This window comes from Prionailurus viverrinus, chromosome B4, assembly GCF_022837055.1.
Source record: "Prionailurus viverrinus isolate Anna chromosome B4, UM_Priviv_1.0, whole genome shotgun sequence".
In the NCBI taxonomy this organism is placed as follows: domain Eukaryota; kingdom Metazoa; phylum Chordata; class Mammalia; order Carnivora; family Felidae; genus Prionailurus; species Prionailurus viverrinus.
In genome coordinates, this window is record NC_062567.1 from 111,674,914 (window position 1) to 111,687,080 (window position 12,167).

The window sequence follows — 12,167 nt, forward strand, 5'->3', positions numbered from 1 at the left end:
CCTAAGACTCTTTGGACATAACAGGTACTGGGAATTATTACACCCCAATTAAATGGGAAAGAAGACGAATGCTCAACAATACATTTTAACTACAAATCTGCTTTCCCCATAAATACATGGTCCACTGCACACTTTGGAATTTTAAATGGTGCACATCTGGAAACATTACATCATCTTTCTTTCCTGAAATTTGGGTAGGGCTTAAAAATGTTTTCTTTGTTCATTGGTTTGTTTGTGGAAGAAATTGGTACAGTGTAAGGAGAAAATAGAACAAAAAACGAGGCTTTGTTTGTGACCAGAAGTTTGGCTATTGTGCGATTTGGTTACAGGAAAATCCTAGTGCGCAAAAGCCTGAAGGACCCTTTACGTTGTAGTCTATGTGAATGGCGGCCCCTTGGACACCTCATGGAGCACAATGGAAATGTTGGCCCTGACCTTGTACAACATGGCAGCAGTGGCTTCCAAAGTGCCAGAACAAGGAATTTCTGCTGGGGAACTTAAACATTTGTTAATAAGCAAATCTTGAAGGAATTTTCCTTGACTTCTCTAGCTCCTTTGACCAACCCCCTTCCCTTTGATATTTCTTTAGTCTGACCTGTACCTTTTCAGTATCATGCCAGAGCCCTTCTGTGTGATCCAGAGAAAATGGTCCAAGCTTTTCCAGAAAACCAGCTCTTCCCTGCAGCTGCAAGTAGCCCCGCCAGAGCATCAGCTCAGAGGCAAAGCAAAGGAGGAAAGGCTGCCATTTTCCCCAAAAACTTCGCTGTGGATCAGTGCACCTTTGCCGTGGCCCAGATGTGCCAGAAAGCCTGGATGTGGAATGACCCAAGAAAAGAAAAATGATCTTTGGGAAGAGACTTGGCTCCATTTTTGTAGCTTCAGCCTTTCAGTATTTAATTTGCTACTCAAACTGAAGCTCATTAGATTTCCAAATATATGAATAACCCTACTGCAAAAGTTTTCCCTGGAAGCTGATGGATTAGACTCTTAGCCAGGGACCCAAACTGGGAAGAATCCAGGTCCATTTCTCTCCCTTCCAAGCTAGGACAGAGATTAATTTAACAAAGCTCAGCCACTGCTTCCAAACGACTGTGGAAAAATCTCATATCAACTGGTTTACATTTACACATGAAATATATATAGCAGCCAAAGATAGTTAGGGAAAAGAAATAGGGGGTGAAATGTTGTAATGGTAACATACCATACCCTTACAATGCATAATACTTTACCAGGCACTTTGTCAAGCATTTCTTTTAATCCTTAGCACAAAACTATGAAGTTGATTACATGTTCCCCATAAGTCCCTGAGGCTAAGAAAGATTATGTGACTTTATAAGGTCACATGGCCAGTAGGTGGCAAAAAAGAACCTGGATAAAAGTCTTCAGGCAAAAAAAAAAAAAAAAAAATCCAATGGTCTTTCCACCAGAACTATTTCCAACTCCTCAGGTAAATTTCCCATTGCTAGGGAGCTGTTAGCCTCATGAAACAAAACTGAGGAGTCAGGTAGAGGCTCTGGAAGAATGGAAGGTGCATCTGCCTTCCTCAGCCCCATGGTACGAAGCAAAAGCATCACCACAGGTAGTTAATCATAATATTACAATACATATAAGATATACAATACATATAAGTATACATATAAGAATTATAATGCTTATAACATGTAATAATTAGAAAATAATAATATTAATAATGTAATAGTAAGTAAAAATAATAAAGGTGACTCATTCTTGAGCCCTTGTTATGGCCAGGCACTGTGCTGCGTACTAGACATCTATGATCTCTTTGTCTATACAGTGCCCCTGTGAGATCTGATATTATCCTCATTTTTCAGGAGGTTAGATAAATTAGGCAACTTGCTGGAAGATACAGTCGTTCAAGGAAGAGGCCGGCAGGATTCCAGTTCAGTCCTGTCTGAAGCTGACATTCGTTCTCCTACTATGCTCTGATGTAAGCATGGCTGGCACACCTGGGTGGCTCATCAGTTAAGGGTCTGACTTCAGTTCAGGTCATGATCTGAATCATGGGTTGTGAGCTCGAGCCCCACATCAGGTAAGGTCGAGCCCCACTTCAGGTAAAACACGAGCCCTGCTTCTCTCTCTCTCTCTCTCTCTCTCTCTCTCTCTTCTCTGCCCCTCACTCACTTGCACCCTCTCTCTCAAACAAACAAACAAACAAACAGACAACAAACAGCGTGGTTGGAGAACTGAAATCTGTGTCATGCTATGGGTTGCCTGGAATTGGGCTCTGAATGCACTGGGATGAATTTACCCCCGTACCACATGGGCCTGGGCTCTATGAGTGTCTGTACGTTGTGTTGGCAAACACTGATGGGAATAGAATGCTCCCTGCTCTTTCCTAAACAGTCAGGACAAGACAGAGAAAGAGACAAAACTTTATACTAGGTCTCTTTGTGCGATTCGACTAAACAATGGCTAAGACCTCTCTCTACCTACCATAGACCGAGTGTTTGAGAAATACCAGACACTGTTCTGGGCACTTTGCGTAGATTAGCTCATCAAAACCCCTCACCAACCTGATGAAATCATCATTCTCATTATCCATTTCACAGATGAGGTTTAGGGAGCTTAAGCATATTTCCCAAGATCCCACAAACACTGGCTGCCCAGCACCATGCTGTGTCCCACCAAGACAGATTTATGAGAAGAATGTTTGATTTGGGGCCCTGAATTCCTTTCACTGATCCCCTAAACACATTGGATACTTAGTATAAAACAAAAGCAGATCCTATTGATCTAGACCTATCCATTGAAAGGCCTTTTATGTCCACTCTTTCTTGATAGAGATGTTCTTTTCTTCCCTAATGCACCTGAAAAATAAAGCCAAAACGGGAGATAAAAGAAAAACTCATAGCTACTTTTAGAATCATCAAATAGCTTTATTCTCTCTTCTGAGGACTTTCAAAACTCTAAAAGCTTCCAATTACCTGCCTGGATCTTTGTCTAAATTATTTACCACTGATACTTCTTGCCTGATATTGTTATGTGGGGGAGATTGCGTGTTGCTACGTTTACCTGCACTAAAAGTGGGTGCTGGCCACCAGAGCTGTCCCCCGAGGCGTGGAAATATGGGGCGATGGCCTGGGTCTGTGTGTTTTGAGGAAATCCATTACTGGAGCTCCCAGCCACCCTGGCTGGAATGCAGCTGCCAGTGAGTCAGCATAGAAATCAGCCACTAAGCCCACAAATGAAGGCCCTCTCCCCCCACTCCTCTTCTCACAGTTGCCACCCCCAGCCTCTCCACACCTGCAGTTCCAGCGTCCTTCCTCATCCTTCCCAACCTTGATGAGAATCGCAGCCATTTTGACCAGATGAGAACTTGGAGGTGGTCTAGAGACTTCTGCAGTTTTCCAAAACAGGAATCTGGGGTGCAGAGAAGGGAAGGGGATCCTCAGAAAACCTTGAAGCCTTGCTCCTAGAGTTCCATTCATCATGCACCCAAGTACTCACTTTCATGACCTGCCATTGGTATATGGGGAAGTGGAAAAGACTGTGTCTGGCAGAATTCCTGTGAGGAATGAGCCCTGAATGTTTTCAGAAGAAATACTTTGATAAAGCTGCTAGCCTGGCCAGATGAGAAGCCTGTCCGTGGTGGACAAGGTCAAACTGTGAAAGACAAGCATAAATTGCTAAGCAAGAGGCTGAGAGAGAAAGGGGGCAAAGTTCAGGGGTAAGGAAGACAAAGAGCTCTCTTTTCAGAGAAGAGAATGGCACCAGAAAAATGGCGGAGGGCTGTGGGCCGTGTATTTGACCCCTCCCCACAACACAAAATCTTCAGTAAAATAAATAACGTAATTCATAAAGTGTTTGGCAGGAGGGGGTTAACAGTGGAAACCAACATAGGAAACCAACCAATGGACCTGGCTTGGCATTTGTCCCATGCTGTTCAAAAAAGAAGTATGTGTGCAAACAGGAGTCCAGGGGCCAGAGAAAGCCATTGGAATCTCCGTGTCTCTCAGTGAGTTTCTAAATATCTACATAAGGGCTTTGGACTTCCCTGGGCCATTGAGTCAGCTGTACCCAGATCTCCAAAATGCAAGGGCTGACATGTGGGCATAAAGATGGATGCAGCTGTCTTTGGGGAAGCCAAGAGAATCTCTATAGTGTGCCTTAGCCCACTTGAGGCTGGTCCTGGAGTGCCTTGGTCACAAGACAAAGGATTTAACCTGGGCCTGGACTGAGCATAAAAGTGGAAAAGGGGTAATAGCCTGCAGCACAAAAAAATGTTTTAAAAAAATTTTAATGTTTATTTATTTGGGAAGAGAGAGCACAAGCATGGGGGGCGAAGAGAGAGAAAAAATATCAAGAATCCCAAGCAGGTTCTGCGCCGTCAGCTCAGAGCCCGATGTGGGGCTCGATCTCACGAACCATAAGATCATGACCTGAGCTGAAATCGAGTCAGATGCTCAACTGTATGAGCCACCCACGTGCCCCAAGAAAAACATTTAGTTAAGGGTAGGACCCTTTTACAGCTCAACTCAGGTGGGAGAAGAGAAGAGGGAGAGAACACACTAACAGTACTAATAGTACTTTTTGATGCACCTGTGTGCATAGCAGCCAAACACTGGGTTCCACTCGTCATGTGTCATCAAAAGCCAGGGCCCCTCCGTTCAGGACCATGTCACATTCCAAAAAACAGTCCAGCAGATGAAAGAAATGGAAGAGTCGTTAGCACCTTCACTTGTGTCTCTCAAATGCCTTTGATGGAAATTCAGTGTATAACCCATAGCAGTACTTACTAAAATCTTCCCGGTGCTTGCACACCTTGCAACTGCCTTTTGGCCCAACCTCTCCCTATTGAAAATTGTCTGTCTTTATCCCTCCTCGTTCCTGTCTCTGCTCTATATCATGTAGATCAACTTAGCCTCTTGACTTCTGTTTTCACTTTCTCTTCATTGCCCTGAATCTCAGTGACAAAGGAGACTTGAAGAACTGCCCCAAGGAACAAAATTCCTTCCTTTCCCTTTTACCCCCATGTGCATCCTCAGTTCTCCTAACTGTGCATCACAGTGAGGATGGGAGCAGAGCTGGTGAAACCAGAAATCTCCACCAAGGGCCAGGGAGAAGGGAGAAACCAATGGGTGAAACTAAACTCTTAAGTGAGAAGGGCAGACAAAGCTGGAACATGTATATTAATATATCTTATCACTGCCATGGGTAGACCATGCATTCTCTGGGAGATTTAACAAATTTCACACTTTTCCAGCACATCAAAATCATGATGAATTTCCAAACTATTTAGGAGGATTGGGTGGTGTCACATGGAGGGCTGAGGACGGCTGCCTTCATCACCATTACTGGGGAGACAAGACATCTGAACAAGGAATCTTTCGTTTCTTTAACTGGAAAGTAACAAGTCAGTAATATTCAATAATACTTCTTTTTTTTAGTTTTGTTAATGTTTATTTATGAGAGAGAGAGAGAGTGAGAGAGACAGAGAGAGAGCAAGCAGGGAAGGGGCAGAGAGAGGGAGACAGAGAATCAGAATCAAGGTCCAGGCTCCAAGCTGTCAGCACAGAGCCCGGCGTAGGGCTCGAACCCACAAACCCTGAGATCATGACCTGAGCTGAAGTCAGACACTTAACTGACTGAGCCACCCAGGCGCCCCTCAATAGTACTTCTTAACCATATTTATCGACCCCATTTCCAACCCTGATTTTGGCACTGGTGGGTAGATACTTGCTAAAGACAGTTTAATATGGAATTTTCAAAACCAAAGTCTAGTCCGCGGCTTATAAACTTTCCTAGCAATCTCACAGGTATGTCATAGAATTACTGAATAAAGTCTCTAAGAGTTTCCCGTGTCCAGGCTTCTCAGTGCCTTAATAGGAGAAGTGATATTCTGAAAGTCTGCTTTTGGCTTCTGCAGTGGTGTGAGCAAAATGAACAGTGAGGACAGCTCCACCTGCCTGAGCTGCTGGTGGCCCCACTGGACAGGTGGGGTGACTCAGCACCTTGTTGCTGAAGAATGTCTGGAAATGGAGTAGAGACTCTATGGAGAAAATCATGATCTACAGCATCAAGGAAAAGATGGAAAGGTCAATCAGTAAGCCCCTGAGATAGGTGACCCAGAGCTCCAGTCTAAGTTTACTCAAAGCGATGGAGGGCCCCGTGGCTGCTGGGAACCATTTGGACTTCCACACTAGAAGGCAATTCCATTGACTTGAGGTCATGGCTCTCGGAAACATGGATTCGAGTGGGAGCGCATTGTAAATCAAACACACAAAACAATGGACTCCAGTCACATCCTGGCAGACCCGATGAGAACTCCCACGCCAAGTTTGTGCAGGACGTGGCTCTGTCTCCAAGACGTTCAGAAGTGAGTTCAGGCAGGAAAGACCTACTTCCCAGATGATTGAAAGCACTTTGTGTTTCACATCCATGCTGAACCCACACACAAAGCAAATGGGGGTAAACACCATGGGGAGCCTTTCCGGAGGCTAAATTATCATTCATCTTTTTTTTTTTTTTTTAGGTCACTGAAATCCAGAGCTCATCTAAAATTATGCCAGCTGCAATCTCGAGAACTGAAATTTGGGAATAGGAACTAAGCAAGTCCTCTGATGCCTTAAGTTTATTTGTGGAGCTTTCTATGACTAAATTCAAATAAAGAAATCTTTGATATATGCCCATAAACCAAGATTTTCTGGGAAGCATCCAAAGGGAGCAACTCAAATTGACGATTATCAGCTGTACAGAAATAATACTTTTTTGCAAGTTTCAAAGTAAAATGGCCATTCAGTTGGGAGTTTCTTCCCTCTTTCTAAATTTTTTGTTCAAATTCTAAAATGACCCTAGGAACTTGAATTGAGCTTATTAAGTGAACAAGACAAAAACTCAAAGCAAGACTTTTTAAAACTTTGCAGATTATTACTCATTTTGATAGGTTTGTGAGATGGGGAACAGCATCTCTTCTGGAGATTTCTCAATAAAAAAAAATAGATCCTTATCATTGAGGGAAGAGACTCCTGTGGTTTCCTATAAGTCTATGAGCTTAAAGATGAATTCTCAAGAATCCCACCCACCATGTGATTCTGTGGGTCTATGACTTGCCCTCCATACTTCCAAAAATTATTTCAAAAGCTCATTAGTAACATGTTATTTTAATGTGGGAAAATTAATATAAACCTTCAGAAGAGAAAATGAGTTCTTGTCAAAAAGCAATAATCATCCTTATGAAGTTAATGTAGGTTTTACGATTAGTACAAAAGATACGTTTGTCCTTGTTTGTCTGATTTTCCCACCTCTAATTAAAGACTATATGGTGTAGGGACGAAGAGAAACCTACAAAGGCTTTATTAATATTATTGAAATAAAAATGCACAATACATTTCCAACTTACTGAATTAAATTAATTAAGCTTCATTTTTCTCTTCAAGAGGCTGATTTCAAAGTAGTGCATTTTTCTAAGACATTTAAACAACAAGCAATATGTTAAATGAACCTAAGATACGGTTTGGCTCCAGGGATAGTCAGTGTTTCTAAATGATTTCTGTGGATCTTGGTTAACTTTTATGCTGCAATGTCACATGCATTTAAAAATATATTGATTGTGTCTTGTTTTTCAGGGATCCTTGAAGGAAAAGTGAAGTGGCTTGACAATTGCCAAAAATGTAGACATCTACGGAAGATTATTGTGTGGCCTCTACTATGGGATAGAAACAAAAAGCTTCATTCCAGAGGTACACAAATGTTCAATTAGGACTTATGTCCCTCCCCAGAAGTTTGGTATGTAGATGGAAATTGTTAAACTAGTCTTACAAAGTCCCCAGCTGTCCACTTGAATAATAAATCTAATTTTATGAACCAGAAGTAAAGCCTTCATCCACATGGCATTGTATGTGGGAGGCTGACATCATCAGACATTCGTGGGGTGGCCCTTCTGAGCAGTTTTCCATTCTTTCCCATTCTCAGGTCCACCTTCCAGCATTTCCTAATGTTGCAAACCTTCTAGGTAAAATGTGCTGCCCCGGTTCCTGGAATATGTTCTCTTTTAATCACTAACAGTATCTCTGTGATTTTCTCTCCTTGTTTTGCCTGAAACATATTTTTAAAGAACACATGGCAGAAAACATCTTGTCACCAACCACCAGACACATTTTCTATGAAGGAAAATTAACTCTTGCAGGCAAATAGCTGCTTCCTTTAAAAATTCAACATCTTTGGGGGCACCTGGGTGGCTCAGTCAGTTAAGCATTCAACTTGGGTCATGATCTCATGGTTTGTGGGTTGGAGCCCCATGTCGGGCTCTGTGCTGACAGCTTGGAGCCTGGAGACTGCTTCAGATTCTGTATCTCTTTCTCTCTCTGCCCCTCTCCCACTTGTGCTCTGTCTCTCTCTCAAAAATAAATAAACATTAAAACAAAATTTTTTTTGATTCAACATCTATGCTATCATGTAACTTGTCCAATCATTACTAATTGAAGTGTGGGAGGAATCGCATTTGCTCTGTATGGCTGAGGCAATGGAAAATGTGGATCAGAGCATCCTAGGGACTCATGCAGACTCTGGCTTGATCAAAGACTTCACAGCATAACTAGCTCCAGGCCCTCCATTTTCTCCCTATGAAATGGGATGACCATAAGGCCGTTGTTAAAATGAAGTAATATACATGAAGAGCTTCGCTCATGGTCTGAAATACAGTAAACACTCGACATCACCTGTTATCATCATCATTTTACTCCCCCAGTGACTGGGGCGGCCACCCTGTCAATTGGGACCCTATTATGTAATACACGCTGTGCTAGGTAGATACCATTGGAGAATATAAAGTAATTGTTCTGTATAATCCTTTCCCTCTGGCTGAGAAGCTCTGCCATAATGAGCAGACCTGCAGCGTAAGTTCAGAAAAGCTAAGAGTCTGTGAAGCTGGCGTACTGGGGTGGTCCATGGGGCTGGAGGTGGGTTTGGGGGTATAGAAAGGATAGAGGTCCCTGGAAGGACAGGAGGGATTACATCCCAGATGAGAAGCATAGCAGGAAGAAAGGCTTGGAGGCAGAAGCCACCCGGCAGGTGGAGACTCTAGCAACATGGTTTGAGGTCCAGAGGGCGAGCCCCCCAGGCTGACTGCCAGGCTCGCTTCCTGGCTCAGCCTGTTGTGCCTGTGTGACCTCGGGCCCCTACAGCAATCCTGCCACACTTCAGTTTCCTCTCTTTGTTGTGTGGATTCAATGAGCTGATGGATAGGCACTCGAAAGAATGGCTGGCACCCAGCCGGTGCTCAGTAAATACTATCATGATCAGAAAGGGCTGCCAGACTGAAATAAGATTTGCATTCACTCATTTATTCATGTCTGCATAGACTCTTGATTAGTCACCTGCTGTGTGTGAAGCCCTGCCGGAAGTGGGGTTGCCTATTTATGGTCATGTGATCCAGGGGGCGGAGCTGGGCGCTAATTCCTTACTGAATACACCTCGTTGTATTCAGGGAGAGCTAGATGGCAGTTCAGGACACAATGCCCACCTGGCAACTGCCGTTTAGGAAAGATAGACATGCCCAGCAATGGACCTCAAGGGGCCGGTTCATGCATTTTCTCCTTCCAGTGAGTTATGCAGAGAAGTTACACTTAATCCCATGTTATAGGTAAGGAATCTGAGGCTTAGGGAGGTTCTAGAATCGTCCTCAAGGCCACCTGGCTGATTAAATGGCAGAGATCAGACCTGCACCAGGCCACCTCAGCATAGCAGGCTTCCAGAATCACAGCAACTACCTTGGAAACCAAGCAGAGGGACCCAGCCAGAAAACTACTGGCAACAAGAAGTCATTGAGCTCTTGGATAGGAGCATGATAGGTTTAAAGGGCTGTTGAAGAAAGAGTTATCAGAAGCAAAGCACAAAACGGCACGGAGCTGCAGGAGGGTACCAGAGCACAGAGACCCGCTGCAAATTCCTCAGTGAAGCAGGGTGGGGAGCCGGGCCTGGGCTTCTCAACTGTTCTTGACCTGCAGGCCACGCCCCTCCCACTTCCTTTCGAAAAGATGACAATTTTAATTTTCTTTGATGTTATCACCACTTTAAAAATAATTTTGCATTGTGACAAAACCAAACCAAAGTAATGAAGCAAAACACAGCTCTGTGCTCAAACATGACTCTCCCTCCAAAATCGGCCTCCACCTGGAATTATCAGAGATTTTTATGGACCCCTGCCTTCTATCTACCAAATTCCCAACACTGTAAGGGGCACTGACCTATCCTAAAATGTTAGAAATGGACACAAATAGAAAAAAATAAATGGGAGAGATGTTTCAAAGGCAAAAGCAGGAGGACCTTTTGATGGACACAGTGGGTGAAGAGGGAACAAGTCGAAGCCGTCCCCGGGTGTCCTAATCTATGTGCTGAAAGGCTGGTTGAGCAACACTGAGACTGGCGGAGAGAGTGGGTCAGAGAGTCAGTTTTGAGGCTCGGGTTTGGGCATCATGAGAAGTCAGGTGGAAGCTGGAGGACATGCCCATGACCATCTCTCGGTGAAGAGCCACGTGAAGATGTGCATTCACATGTCATGTGGGAGCGAGGTGTTTGTCGTGGAAACCTGGATGGGATGCTGGCTCTGCCATCCCCGGGAAATCGCTTTTTCTGTGTGGTCCAAGACGAGTCACCGGCATGTCTCCATTCTAGCCGGGGGGAAGTGGAAAGGGGGACAGGAGATCAGAGCCTTGCTGTTTAAGGACATGGCCCAGAAGCTGCACACTTTTGTTCATATTCATTGGTCAGATTTAGTCGCTTGGTCATATTTAACTACAGGGGAGCTTGGAGATGTAGTATTTATTGGAAGTGGACATGTACCCACTAAAACTCAGAAATGCTGCTACTACAAAGGAGGGGTGAAAAGTTTTTGAGGGACAACCAGCAAGCAGTCTTTGCCACAACCTCATTTGCAAAAAGTAAGTTTCGTAGTGATGAAATAAAATTTGTAAAAAATATTCAAGGACAGGGGTACCTGGGTGGCTCAGTTTGTTAAGCGTGCAACTTCAGCTTGGGTCATGATCTCATGGTTCATGGGTTCGGGCCCCACACCTGGCTCTGTGCTGACAGCGCGAAGCCTAGAGCCTGCTTCAGATTCCGTATCACCCTGTCTCTCTGCCCCTCCCGCATTCGTGCTCCCTGTCTCCCAAAAATGAATAAATGTTAAAAAAAATTTTTTTAATTTCTTTTTAATGTTTATTTTTGAGAGAGAGAGCATGAAGGGGGAGCGGCAGAGAGAGAGGGAGACACAGAATCTGAAGCAGGCTCTGAGCTGTCAGCACAGAGCCCAATGCAGGGCTTGAACCCGCAAACTGCGAGATCATGACCTGAGCTGAAGTCAAACGCTTAACCAACTGAGCCACCCAGGCGCCCCAAATTTTTTTTAAAAAATTCAAGGATAGGGGCACCTGCGTGGCTCAGTTGGTTAAGCATCTGACTCTTGATTTCAGCTTAGGTCATGATCTCATCGTTAGTGAGACTGAGCCCCACGTTGGGCTCTGTGCTGAGTGGGGAGCCTACTTGGGATTCTCTCTCTCCCTCTCTCTCTCTCTGCACTGCCTTCACTCATGCTCTCTGTCTGTCTCAAAATAAATAAACACTTAAAAAATATATTCAAGGACAATTCCAGATTGAATAAAATATCTGATATGCAAATATAGAATCTTTCCTCTAAACTTAAAGGAGAGGAGAAAATAGAATTGAATTCTAAATATTTTATCTACCAACTTAACCTTAAGCCACATAGTTTCCTGGGGTTACAGCACCTGAGAAAGAACTCCTAGACTAATATTAATTAACTTTTTAATTAATTTACTTATTTTTTTATATTTATTTTAAACATATGTTACATCTGCCTCTGAATGGACTGCTTTTTCCTCTGAAATCATTTATATTTAACCATTTATTTTTCTAATTTCTAAGGGATAGAGTAGAATAGGGAGGCGCAATTCCTCATTTTATTATTTTTTTAAGTTTATTTGTTTAGTTTGAGAGAGACAGAGTGGGGGTGGGGCAGAGGGAGAGAGACAGAATCCCAAGCAGACTGCAAGTTGTCAGCGCAGGGCCCAACGCGAGGCTCGAACTCATGAACCGTGAGATCATGACCTGAGCGGAAACCAAGAGTCAGACGCTTAACCGACTGAGCTACCCAGGCGCCCCTCCCCATTCTATTTGATTTCTCTTCTACT

The 12,167-nt window shown here is 43.7% G+C and overlaps 1 protein-coding gene across 1 annotated transcript in view; it reads left to right on the forward strand.

Annotated features, from left to right (window-relative positions):
- PLEKHG7 (pleckstrin homology and RhoGEF domain containing G7) overlaps window positions 1–12,167 on the forward strand; it is a 59,716-nt gene that overhangs the window by 33,921 nt on the left and 13,628 nt on the right. Inside the window, 4 exon segments of the mRNA XM_053447933.1 lie at window positions 5,886–5,962; window positions 5,965–6,064; window positions 7,587–7,687; window positions 8,038–8,146. Coding sequence (XP_053303908.1) covers window positions 5,886–5,962; window positions 5,965–6,064; window positions 7,587–7,687; window positions 8,038–8,146 — 387 coding nt within the window.